This window comes from Myotis nattereri (genome assembly GCF_964212035.1).
Source record: "Myotis nattereri genome assembly, chromosome: 6".
NCBI classification, from domain to species: domain Eukaryota; kingdom Metazoa; phylum Chordata; class Mammalia; order Chiroptera; family Vespertilionidae; genus Myotis; species Myotis nattereri.
Genome location: NC_138081.1, coordinates 53,663,478 through 53,677,148, shown reverse-complemented (window position 1 = coordinate 53,677,148; position 13,671 = coordinate 53,663,478). Strand labels below are relative to the sequence as shown.

The window sequence follows — 13,671 nt, the reverse complement described above, 5'->3', positions numbered from 1 at the left end:
TTATTTAATGCCAAGTGTGAGTAGCATGCTTTAATAAGCTTATTAGAAATATGTAGAATAATAGCCATAGCTCTATCCTGAAAGAATTTTTAAAATGTAAATAGAAGGCTGTGTGTGTGTGTGTATGTGTGTGTGTGTGTGTGTATCATTATAATGTGATTGTTCAGGGCAGGTCTTCTCTAATGCTTCTACCTAAGTATGTGTAACTGCTATGATAGGTGAGTACAGTATGTATCCTCAGGAATCTGAGGGCAGGGCCCAAAGTGGTAGCTAAAAGCTCAGACACCTCTTTGTAATGCTCTGTTTTATCTCAAATATTGTATGCATAATTCATTTAATCCTCATTTTAATAATTAAAAATGTTCTTTCTGCTCCCAAGCTTGGTTTTGTGGAAAATGGTATGTTCTGTTAATTTAGAATGCCCTTACTTCATAGTAACAGCCCTTCCCTGAAGAATGCCCAGATGTGCCCCAGACTTTTCTTTAGAAATTCTGTCCTCATTGAAAATTTGTACATACTTTTAATTTCAGTGAACGCTTGTTGTATTGGGCAATATAAAATTTCTTGAGACAATAGATAGTATAAAGTTTTAGCTAGCCTCTTATTTTGATGATAGTAATATTTATTATGAAGAAGACCGTAGTTTGGAAGGTGAATTTTGCCTCTTGTTATCTAGTATAAACCAATTAATTTTAGACTTGTAATAAATAATTTTAAAAAGTATTTCTTTGAATAAAAGGAACTATAGTTCGAAGACACAGATTCAAGTAGCAATCTAAATTGTGCACCACCAAGACAAAGGAGAGGCCATCTTTTATAAAGTTCCATCCATGTTCCCAATTTTATGCAAATGAAGTTTTCAAATTGAGCAGTTCTGATTGGAGAAAGAGGAAACCAGGTTTCCCTGAGGTGGTTGACACAGCATAAAAAGAGCAGGAGTTCAGTCTGAGGTTCTTCCTGGTACATAGTATGTGAGGAACCCCTGTCGGCAAATGGCTACTGGACTTATTTATAAAATCTGGGCCCTTGGTTGTCCCTAGGGAGTTCATCTCAACAGCTAAATTCCTTCTTGAGGTTCACATCATATGCATCTTTCTTCTGAGGTCCACACTAGCTAGTGAGTGTTTGACATACTCAGCATAGATGGAGTGCGGGATTCTCCACCTCCACATTACTGCCTTTGTAACCTTGAAGGAGAAATAAACGCAGGGTTGTGTGCTTGGCTCAGAGAAAATTCTGACTCCCTTTGTTGTCTCACTGTCTAAAAGGACAATTTGTATAGTCACAAGAGATATTACTAAATGACTTGGCAAATCCACTCCTTAGTAGGTGCCCAAGAGTATTTTAAACACATGTTCACTCTACAACCTGTACAGAGAGCTTGATGAGTTCCACTTCTTGCATGACAACGTAAGGAGCTCTGCCAACCTGCTCCTCAGCAAAACCAGTGAAAATCACTTAAAAGAAATCATTAAAGTCTCCGGAAATAGCCGTAAGGGTATACAGCAAATGGAGAAATCTTTAAGAAAATCTGCTAAAACTTGGTATGAACAGCAAGAATCTGTGGTACTTGAACCAAGACCACTTATTCCTTCTTTTCCACCAGCATAGTAAGACAGAAACTACTCCAGACTGGTAAATCCAAGAATATAGGGCTCCCTCTCTCCCCAGCTTCCAGTAGGGTCCTGTGAGAAACAGGCTTCCAGCATTTCTCATCATGACCCCAAGCTAATGTTATGTTTCAGGCATGTACAGCTAAGAAGTAAGGGCTCCATTCTTCTGCTCAGCCCCCACTCAAGGGATGGTTGCAGTACATTGAGTGCGACACCACTGAGAATACAGGGGTGCCAACCATTCTTGCTGCAGCTTAGAGGCTGCATGCCAAGAGAAGCAAGCTGAGGGGACCTGGTGCAGCTGTCCCTCCTTCCACAGCGCTCTTCTCCTAAAGTGGGTGTGTCACTCAGAAGGTAGTTGTCTCTGTCCCAGCACCAGAGCCATGCCTGTGAGATTGTGCCTGGAACTCTGAGTCTCTCCCAAAAGAACTGATTTCATTTGCGACAGTGTGAAAAAGTTCAAACCTAAGGGTACTATCAAAAACAGTGCAGTTTGTGATGAAAGGCAAAGGGTAGGAGAATAATGGACTCACTGGACTATAAGATAATCTGTAGTCCAGCCAGTTTGGTGTGAGAATTGGTGAAAGGGACAGCTGGTTAGAGCCCTTGGGTCAGAACAGATCTCAGACACTGATCTCAGTGTTTTATCCTGTTTAAAAAGCCTGAACTGGATTAGATCAGTCAATGAAGCACTTTATGCCCCAGGGCATTATTGAAAATAATGGCATAATCAGCCAGCAATTAGTGGAGCTTAACAGCTGGTGTCAACATGGGAAGGGACAGTCAAAGAGAGCACTGTCAAAACCACTGTCTTCCGATGGAGACTGGGCACACCTAAGGTTACACCACCTGAGGAGCAGTTTTAGAGGTTGCACGCAGGAGCAGGAAGAAGAAGTAGACTTCACTAAAAAATGTCCAGTTTTCCAACAAAATAAATTTACAAGACACAATCAGAGAAGTGTGATCCATTAACTGAAGAAAAAAAGCAGGCAATGGAAGCTGCCATTGAGAGCAATCAAATACTGGATTTAATAGACAAAGACTTCAAAATAGTAGAGGAACAAAAAACAAGACATTTAGAAAACAAAATGTAAACAGATGGATGTAAATCCAACTATTCAATAGTGACAATAACGGAAAGGATTGAACAATCCAATGGAAAGAGATTATAAGAATGGATTTTTTAAAAAGATCTAACTATTCTATCTGTAGGAAACACTTTCTACATTGGTTTTTGATTTTTTTTAAAAAAACTTCATGTACAAATATGCAATTTTAGAGGATTTGGTTAAGTATTTAAAGAATACAGACGTCCTTTTGTGATTTTGCTGTTTGAAAGGAAGATAGCATCAAATATAGTTGATTTTAATGTATGTATCTTCAACTAATTTTAAGTGAAGGTAAGTTGTTGGATTCTAAATGGCTACTTATGTATTTGTTCGTGGGAGCAGTAGACTTTTGAGTTTTAAAAAATCTGCTCGCCTGTAAATCAGCTGAATTATTAAAGGCTGATTTAATAATACTTTTGTCAGTATGTAATAGTACTTGCAGGATTGGGATGGGACAGTGTTATTGAATATGGGCTCTTATCCTCACATGTATTTTTTCAGGTATAAGGTTGTAGAAAATAGACTCTTAAGCTTTTTATATTTTCTTAAGACGAGAGGGAAGTAGATTGGGAGATACACTTTTGAAGAAAACAAAACCTCTTAATGATTTCATTTTGAGAAATAACAGGAAAGCATATACATACTTTGAGAAGCAACATATTTTTCTAAGTCAAGCGTGTTTATAAAAATGAGGATCCAGCTGGTTAATTCAGACACCGTGTATAATGCTGTAATTTTTCCTTCTAGTTAAAAGGCTAGCCACAGAGAACTTGCAGTGTATGGTGAAAACCTGCCAAGCGGGGTCAGAAGGAGAACCTGCCGCCCAGCTGACTGCAGTGTTTAGGTAACTGGAAATCATGCCAACTGGCAAGGAGACTATTGCCAGCCATTTGACAGCCAACATGTTTTTTAAATAACTAATTATCCAAAACAGAATGTGTTACTACTTGTTTATAGTATTTCAGTTATTGTATTTTGGGCAGTAGTTTTGTTGCATTGTGTTGTTTTATTAAAAAAGTAAAGGTGCTTGCTCATTTCGGCAGCACATATACTAAAATTGGAACGATACAGAGAAGATTAGCATGGCTAATCTCAAGGGTGACACACAAATTCGTGAAGCGTTCCATATTAAAAAATAAAATAAAATAGAAGTGCCAGGGAGAAAGGTAAGTGAGCTACTTCAGATTACCTGTGTATTTAATAAGGAAGATTCTTGCATGTATTTAAGAGGAAAAAGTGGGAAATGTGGGGTCATGATGACAGGAGCATAGGCCTTCAGCGCTGCTCAACATTTACTCAGGATCCGGTATAGACATACACATCGTGGGTTTCTTACTTGCTTAGGTTCTGTTGACCCAGGAGCCTCCATTACTGTTCTTTGGTGAAGCATAGACTGTGGGACTTGATCTGTCATTTGTTCACAAGACTAACAATGTAACTTGAACTTTTTTTTTTTTCCTGCCTTGCTTCCTTTGTCTTGTGCTTGGGGTGGGGGTGGGGGGCAGTATTTTAAGTATTTCTTTCTCACGGTTTCTACCAGTTTACCTTTATTGTACGTATCTCTACCCTAGCACTGCCATAATAAGCAATTTAGAGTCATTTTCTTCATCGATGTTGGATCTTTGATTCCTCAGTTTTTGTTCTCATCACATAATTGGCACTTATCAGGTGTCTAGTTTATTCAAATTGTGAGCACTTGAAATAAATAATGGATTTGTGAAAACTAAAACCCTAGGAGGGGAAAAAGAATTTAGATGAATAAAGGATGCATGTTTGTTATGTACAATTTATTAAGGTGGCTTTTATTTGGTGGGGGAGTGGAAATTTTAGCGTTAAAATATGTAATTCTAATTTATAAAGGTCTCCTATGCGCCTAAAGTCTCTTGTTTGATTCCAGAATATAAAATATATTATGAATAACTTGCTTTCTTCATAAAAGTATTGTTTTGTTTATCTAGAGATATGAAGAAATTTTTTAATATCTAGGAAGCCAGACTTGTTTTTCTCTTAGTCTCTTCCACATCTTTACCTCCCAGATTTCAACATATAGACTGTAGCAGAAAAGTCCCCCTTATTCTCCCTCCTGGGATTCCAACTCTTCCCTCTTCCTCTTGGTGCCACTGCTTTCTTCTTAGCTTACACGGAAATAAGCCATTTCTGCCCTTCACTTTTAACTGTTATATTCTTCTTATTCTTAATTCTAGATTCTTAAGGTACTCTTACATGAAATGATCTTTCTTGTGTTCAGGCTATAGCTGATTGCCATATAGATACCAGCCCTAGGAATTGATTGCCCCAGAAGTAATCCTAAGTAACTTGATTTACTTTCAGGCATTTTATCCAGGATTATGGTATGAGATACGATAATCAGATTTACAGCATTTTAGAAACAGTAGCAGCATTGGACCAGCAGGTTGTCATCCACTTGATTCCTACCCTCACTCAGACTCTGAAGGATTCAGAGCAGAAATGGGGCCTTGGCAGAAATATGACACAAAGGTATGTTTGATAATTTGATTAAGTTCTTTTGGGCATGATTAAAAATCTAGATTCATTTTCTAGAAATGGCTTAGTTTTCCATTCCCAAAAATATGGGGTGTATTTAATTGAAACATGTTTTAGTGCTGTGATTGACACATCCATCCACACATTGTTCTTTTCAAAGTGACCACCCTAGAAAGCCGTCTATTTCAGCAGTGCTGCTGCTGTTGCAAAACACAGGTTCCTCACGAGGAAGTGGCCTATAGGGCCTTGTTTGCCTTGTTTTTGTATAAATTCCATGGTGGCATATCAGTCCTTTAAAGGATGCTTGGTTTACTGTATCTACTTCGTATGTCCAGTTAATAGGCTGAGTGCCCCAATTAGATAACAATGTTTCTGGCAAAAAAAATAGATAAGGCTTTTTTAAAATAGGTTTATAACCCAACTGAGGATAGTGCTTAAAATATTCAGGGTAGTGCAACATTGTGGAAATATGCCTGTAGTTCCTAAAGAGATTGTTTTTGAGGTGTCAGCCTCATACTGAAATTCATATGTCCCAAAGTTTTTTAAGGAATCCAAGTACTTTAATCACATTGTGGGAGTGTACGTACAGAGTCAAGCAAGTTCAATCTGTAGATACATAAATGAAAAGTAATGAAAGGGAACTAAATCTATCTGCCTTCTTTTCTCTTACACAGGAAAGCCTATAGCAAACTTCTATCTCACTTAGGACAAGTGGGACAAGATGAGATGCAAAGACTGGAAAATGAAAACAACTAATATGTTTGTGATTCATCTTTTTTATTAATTATAACTATCCAAACCCAGGTCACATCATTCGCACCCCTTTTAATTAATTGTATGCTGTTCTGTTAAAATTATTTTCTAGGATTTTTTTCCTTACATACCTGTAAGTATACTAAATATATAAATAAGTAAATAAAGGTTCATTAAGAATCTTTTGGAATCTCTGAAACTAAATTAAAGAAACTTTTTCTAACTGATAGTGTTATCTGTGTATAACAGTATCACTGGTTGATCCATGGACTTGTTACTGTAATGTGACTTTGTGTCTTGGGACTTGTTTGTGTTTGTTGAGATTTTTACAAGTTATCCTATACTATAAAAGGCTAATATGCAAATAGACCAAACAGCAGAACAACCAGTCACTATATAACGTGCTCAATGTAGGAGCTGCCCCCTGGTGGTCATTGTGCTTCCACAGGGGAAGTGCCACTCAGCCAGAAGCTGGGCTCACAGCTGGCAAGCACAGCAGTGGTAGTGGGAGCCTCTCCCGCCTCCGTGGCAAGCGGACATTCCTCAAGGGGTCCCGGACTGCAAGAGGGCTCAGGCCAGGCAGAGGGACCCCCCTCCCAAGTGCATGAATGTTGTGCACCGGGCCTCTAGTCTATAATAATCTATAATAATAAAAGTATAATATGCTAATTAGACCAGATAGCGAATGACCTTCTGGACAAAACTGGGCCTACAAGGGCAGCCACTGTGACTGCAAGGGCCAAGCCCCTTGCACAAATTTCGTGCATTGGGCCTCTAGTGTTCTAATAAGATACCTTCGTAAGTTTTTTGGAAGGGGGGAAAAGGCTTAGGAGATAGAACTGTTTGTTAATTGTTTTTTTGTGCGTTTTTTTATACAATGTGTGAGGCAAGTTAATGAGTAAAACCCTTACCAAACCTAAGAATGAGACCAAAAATCTGCCTAAATGATTGTATAGATAATATGTGTTTTTTTGTGTTGTTGTTTTTTTAATTAAGCCAACAGTGTTGTTTAGGTAGATTCCAACAGTTGCCAGATGTTTTTCCCTACTCATTCTTTGACAGTTGTCATTAACAGATATATCAGGAAGAAGATAAACGAGAACCTATAAGGAGATGATAAGTAATACTCTGGAATATCTTGATATTACAAATTAACTGAAGAGGTCTGAGAAGTCCACTGATTTATCTCCTCGTTCTTCAGTTAGAGCCTCTTATAATTTAGCATCTTATATGTTTATAGGGGACCAGTTTAGTTTCTTTAAGCAGCTATTGCCTCTTAATTCTTTAACAATCTCATCCAGATTTATTTTACCAGTTGGGCTCTTGACTCCTTTTTGTAGTAAGCATTATTTGGTAAAAAAGCTCTAGTCCTAGTGTTTGGGATCCACCTGGTTGTCAAACCTAGCTCTGCTTTGTGACCTTGAGCAAGTTACTTAACTTTTCTGAGCCTCAGTTTCTTCATGGAGAAAAAAAAAAAAGAATACTGCTATTTCAATTTTATAATGTTCTGATAAGATTCAGTAGGAAAATGTATGTGAAATATTTGGTGACCTGTATTCTGTTTGGATATGCACAGATATGATTACTGTATTATGTATACACAAAGGTTAAAAAAAACCTCTCAACTTTGTTCCTCTGAATGATCCTACTTTTTTTGCAATGTTTTCTAAATTCCTTTCTTCTGGGACTCTGGTCTTCATCGTGGTTCTATTCCTTCAAGAAAACATTTCAATCCTTTTCTGGTTCAAAAAGTATTTTAAAATTGAAATGTATTGCAATAAGCAAAATATAGTTTATAACACTCTCCTAATTGTAATCTGAAGTCTAAAGAAGTATCTGTTTTCATAATATACAAATGGTCTGTTTTCCCCCCAAATCAGCTGTCATTTCTTCAATGAAATGAATGAAAGTCTCTTTGCGGTCACTTAACAGATTTCGTAGCAATGAATTTCTTTTCATTATGATCATTTTGAGAATGACTTGTTAAACTATTTTATCTATTGAAAGTGATGCTTTTAAAGGAATTTTATGTATAGGTTATATATTTTTATTTTCCAAGGGAGACTGATAACTATATCTGAGAATCTTGCTCCTTAGAGTATGAAACTTAAAGGATCAGAAAAGCTGCTGCTGAATCATGCATTATGGTGAATAACTGTAGATACTAAGAATAACTAAAGTTTATACTTAAAAAATCAATTGCAACAAAAGTGTAGCAATACAGGTATATGTATGTTTTTTATTTATATGGAAAATTTTAAAGAAGCTGTTTTTCTTTAATTGAAGAAAAAATTTGACTCAGTTCCTATTCCTAAAAATCTTCAGTTGCCCTTCACTCATTACTATAACCTTATCTTTTTCCATTCCCAGACTTAGAGTACCTTATAACTGCTTCCTTAATATCTATTTTTCCCTAAGTACCATTATCTCTGAGGCTGCTGCTCTACCTTTTATTTTGTAAGTCACTCTCTTCTGGTGAAATGAGGAAAGTACGTCCTCATTTCTCATATTCTTTGACCTCTGTGGCATTTGCATTTTCATTTATCTTCTCATCCCTTCCTCAGGGAAACTGCTCCTTCCTACATGTACTGAACTTGGAGAGCACCTTCACATTCTTTTTTCATGTCCCAGTGGTAAGATCTGGTTCTTCACCTGTTCTGCCTCAACATTCTTCTTGTAGTCTATTGGTAACACTAGCTCATAATTTTCTCTCTCAAATCTATTTCTTGCGCTAATTTCTCTCTAAACCACTCTAATTTGATCCTCCTGAAATCTCTAGGCAACGTATCAGGCTGCCCTTGTCACTTTATATTCCAGTCTACCTGTCTTTATTTTCTACCCAGGTAATACACTGTTTTCCCAAATTCCTAGCTGTGAAACTTTAGAGGCAGCTTGGATTCTTCATTGCTCCCACTTCCAGTTGATCAGCAGCACAGGCTCTTGCTATTTTTTTCCACTCCATGCATCTCGGCTATTTTTTCTATTGAGCTCTATAATCTCTTATCTCTGGTCTCTTTTTCTGCAGTTAATCCTTTTCACAGTTCTGACATTAGTGTTCCTAAAGTACTACTTTCCTCTTGTTACTTTTCTGCTCAGGGCCTTCCTTAAACTTACTTCCCATTGTTAGTAAGCTGACAGTGAAATCCTTCAATCAGACTTTCTGCCATCTGACTCTACCTTTTCTGTCCAAACTTACCGCTGGCAGAAGACTAGACTGTCTTAGACTGTCTTAGACTGTCTGAATCTCATGTTCATTCTATACTCTGAGAGTATGCCAGTCAAGTAATTTCTGTGCACTGTCAGATGGAGTGTAAAGAAGATGATTGAGGCACAACAGTGTGATGAAGTGATTTTATTAGACACTCAGATTTGGTAATGATTGAATGTTTTTAATTGAACATTTAATGTTTCCATGGGGGAGGAAAAAAATGGAGTATTGACTCTATACAAAAAACATTTGATATTGAGTTCATTTGCATTAGAATTTCATAGTTGAAGACTTTTATATCCTTACCTATTCCTAGCATATTTTCTTATCTTCTTAAGTGTAACTATTTCTACCTGGGCATCTATGTAAAAAAAATAATTAGTTGTGGGTTATTAGACTATGTATATGTTCTGTCATTGTTATCTCTCTCAGGCTTTATCACAAAACTTTAAAGCTACTTTGTTCTTAAAGAATTAATGGATCTGTCTTCATGTACTGTTATGGACTTTGACAGTTTTTAATTTTATGTTCCCTTTGTTAAGATTATATGTTACACAGAAATTTGATAAGCCTCTGCAGTTGGGAGAAGCCTGTATGAAACCTACCTTCCCTAAATACTAAATGTTACACAGCACTTGTGTTTTGAAGATAAAGATAGGTATCATAAGACCTTCACTAAATGCTGTATTATCAGTACTAAACCACTGCTCTTTGAATGATAGACTTTTTATATAAACCTTACATTTTTCCAAAAACTGATATCTACTCCTCCTAGGGTTAAAAATATTGCCTTGTCAGTCTAGTGTATAGTTTATCCATGTAAATAACATGCTTTGTTAAGTGGTTGATTTGGGAAGCTACGTAGCACATTCTTTTACATATTTAACAACATATGAGAGTTGTATTTTGATTCTGTGATATATATTGGTAAGGTTACCAAAATCAGTACCATATGATTGAAATTGACCATTTTCTGCTTATTAAAGTTTTGGTGTGCTAATTGTTATTTGATTATTGCATTTGCAAATTGTACTTTTAGAAGAATTCTGGGCATTCTTATATTATAAACATGTTTATAAGTTATTTTGTGCATATATTAAGGATATGTAATAAAAATGTATTTATTTAACTTAGTCTGTACCTATGATTATTCAACTTCCCTTTTTATGACAGATTGACTACTTGAAAACCAAAATAATTTCTATTTTATACTATTGCTTTCATACTCTTTTGTAAAACACTAGTTTTCCAGCTATTGCAGTGTCTGAAGGGAATACAATATACATCTAGTTAAACAAGGAAAACATGAAGAGAAGAAGTGTAAAAGGTACCCTAATCATAACCTAACTGGCATTATGTTAAGAACCCAAAGAATTTTATTGCATTTTACATTTTAGAGATTCATATCTTTGCTGGCTTTTCCTCCCACACTAAGAACACTGCCAGTATCTATGTAGTACTGCTTCTTTTTAAAAGTAAAATACTGAAATGATGCTTAAATAGTTGGAAGTTTCGTGATCTATGGAAATTCACATTGATAATTTGAATATAAAAACAATATGATCTTTAATTTTGAAAAGTGAAACTAGAAGATGAATTGCTATAGAATAGTACACTTAAGTGGAAAAATATATGAATAGTTTCAATGACCAAACATAGTTTTTTTTTTCTTATTAGCTCTTACTATTGATGATTTTAGGGAAAGGATCTAATTATAAGTGATCTTTGCGTTCTTTTTCTTTTTTTAGGGGAGAGATGTAGTAGTTTGTTTTCTGTTGTTGGGCTGTACTTACAAAGGCTTTATAAAGTTTCTGAAAATTATGTAAAGCTTTTATAAATTCTGAGTTCAATTCTTTGAATACTATGTTCACCATGGAAGAGTTTGACAATAGATACTGATTTGTTTAAAATGAATAGTTAGAAATCCACACAGAAGAAAATCAAGAGTACTCTTAGGCTGCCTTCAGTTACCATTAAACAAACTTATTTTTAGACCATTTCCCTTTTACTTGTTGGATATAGGGTCTGGGGTTACAAATAGACTAATGGTTTTATAAGGTAAAACTGCTACAGGGAAAATCTATATGTCAAGTAGAAGAATTAATGAATCAAATATTTCTTGCATAGGTCCTTGTTGAAAACATTCTGAAATGCTGTACATTTTCCTGACCTGGTAAGGCATTTTAAAAATTTAGTTTAGATGGTTTACACCTTTTAAAGAGATTATCTATCATCCTTCTAAATATAAATTTATCTATATCACTTTCAGAACTGTACAAATACTCTCAAGGTTTTTTTGTTTGTCTAAACTAAATCTCTGTTCTTTAAAATTTACTTTGTCTTCTTACTCCTAATTTCTCTCCCCATCCCACCCTCAAATCTGGATAGCCAGAAGATATATATTTTAGGTATCTTATAATGTATAAGATTAGTGAATTCTGTATTTAGAATAAAAATCTTTAAAGTGTTTACATGAATATAATTAGAATTTCCTATAAACCAAGGACTGCTGAATGATTAAACTATGTCTAGGGAAAAAGTCAGTGAAGTCTTTTTAATAAAGGTGACTTAGATTAGGAAAAGGGGAAGACACACATTTTTTTTTGTTCCTTGACTTTGTTCAAATTGATTATTGAGTTTTCTTTTTGGTTATGGACAAAGCAGATCCAAAAACCTAGCCTAAAAAAATCCTTATGCATTATTAAAAGTGGTAATAATATGTGTATTGGTGATGGGAAAGAATCCCACAAGCACTCAAGATTGACATAACCTTTAACAAAGTGGAAAACTTTTGTTAGAATTACTGATTCTAGGTTCAAATTTATGTCAAAGCACTTTATGGTACCAAAATTAGTACAGCTAAATTTTTTGAGTATAAAATGTCACTTTTCAGTAAATGAAGTTAAATGAGATGTTTGAGAGAGTTATTTGAGGCAAGGATTTGTGCAAGTTTAGGATTCTTTGGGTTTGTGAAGTCCCTTTTTTCTAATTAGCGTTATCTCTTTCACCTGCTTTTAGAATCATTTATTCTATAGCATGTGTTTGAAGTTCTACCTAGTAATTTATAAATTCAAAAATAATCTCCCTGTTTGGTACAAGATTCTTAAGACAGTAAAATACCTTGGAATTTGAGTAACATTTTTTTCTTAGGTGAAGTACTTCAGTGCATTTGCCTAATCCTCACACCGTTCTTCTAAATTGATATGGAAATCACTAATTATCCTTTTAAACAGTTGGAAAACTGAAGCTCTGTAAAGTTAAGCCCAAGCTCACAGAGTAATTATTATTACTCTGTGATAATTTAAGTTAATATGACTAATAGAAGTACACTGGAATAGCATGCTATTCCAGTGTACTTCTATTAGTCATATTAACTTAAATGCATTATGGCATTTAAAAATTCATGATGTCATAATGCTGGGTCTCTATTGAATAGGGCTGTCTAATGTTAAATTTTTAAAGAAAAATTACAAACCCAGGCTTAAGTAGCAAAGGGATTGAGTGTTGAAGTTTTTTAGAAATCAGTGATGACAGTACTTGGAAATAAATTGACTTACTAGTGCTGTCATGTTGTCCTAGACAGCACTGGTTAGAAAAAAATGCTCTAATGACCCATAGAACAGTAATGGACCATTAAGTTGGCACTAAGCTACACCACAAAGAAGTCATACATATGCTATTGTATTGTACATTACATACACTGTAAAGGCTGACGGGAATTTTCAGTTATGTATTTTAGAAAATTGTTCTTTTTTTTCTAATGTTTATCTGAATATAAGACCTATAAAACAAGACAAGGAAGCATTTGAGCACTCAGTCTTTTCATGCCCAGTATCCAAAAGTCAGGCTTTTTTTTCCTCCTGTTTGTGATGGTTATCCACAGAGCATTGGCTTTTCAGATGGTGCCAATCCTGTGGTGAGGCACTTGAAGAGTTTGAAGATTAGGGCATGTGAAATATGGAGCTGGAAGGAAGCATGCTGCTATTCCATTGGAAGCAAAAGGGAGTGTAGGCCCATAGAATACTTCTTCCTTGCCTTCTCTACTTACATCCAATACCTATAAAGGAAGAGAAGAAGCCTGCATGTCAGACATGACTGCTCAGAATAAAGCTGTGTACACATAAAAGGAAGTCCGCAGTTCAGTTATGCCATCATGACCATAGCTTAGCCATTGCTATTTTTCTTACATTATAATACCAAACATATGTACTAAGTCCCTGCCTAGTGTTTATATACTTGTGTGTGTACATATAGGTATATATTTACAATAATTTAATCTTCAGAAGAGTGATGAGGTAGTTAGCATTATCCTTAGGCTGCTTAAATAACATGTTCAAACTAGTTAGTAGGTGTTGTCATATGTTGGGTTACAAATGCTCAGTTGTAAACTGGGGAAAACAACATTGACCTTCCAGCATTGTTCTCAAAATTGGTGACATCCAGCTCTGTCTGGATGTCAGAACATACAGGACAGAATATACAG

General features: G+C 35.6%; 2 protein-coding genes across 3 annotated transcripts in view; one reads left to right on the top strand and one right to left on the bottom strand.

The window, feature by feature from the left end:
• Positions 1 to 7,446, top strand: part of MMS22L (MMS22 like, DNA repair protein) — a gene marked incomplete at its 5' end in the record, with an annotated part of 109,769 nt that extends 102,323 nt beyond the window's left edge. The window contains 3 exon segments of the mRNA XM_081093832.1: positions 3,470 to 3,566; positions 5,054 to 5,221; positions 5,902 to 7,446. Coding sequence (XP_080949958.1) covers positions 3,470 to 3,566; positions 5,054 to 5,221; positions 5,902 to 5,983 — 347 coding nt within the window. The 3' untranslated portion in view covers positions 5,984 to 7,446.
• Positions 7,447 to 10,869: 3,423 nt separating this feature from the next.
• KLHL32 (kelch like family member 32) overlaps positions 10,870 to 13,671 on the bottom strand; it is a 197,534-nt gene continuing 194,732 nt past the window's right edge. For both annotated transcript variants that reach the window (XM_081093830.1, XM_081093831.1), the window contains one exon: positions 10,870 to 13,245. In XM_081093830.1, coding sequence (XP_080949956.1) covers positions 13,084 to 13,245 — 162 coding nt within the window. In that variant the 3' untranslated portion in view covers positions 10,870 to 13,083. The remainder of the gene's footprint in view (positions 13,246 to 13,671) is intronic.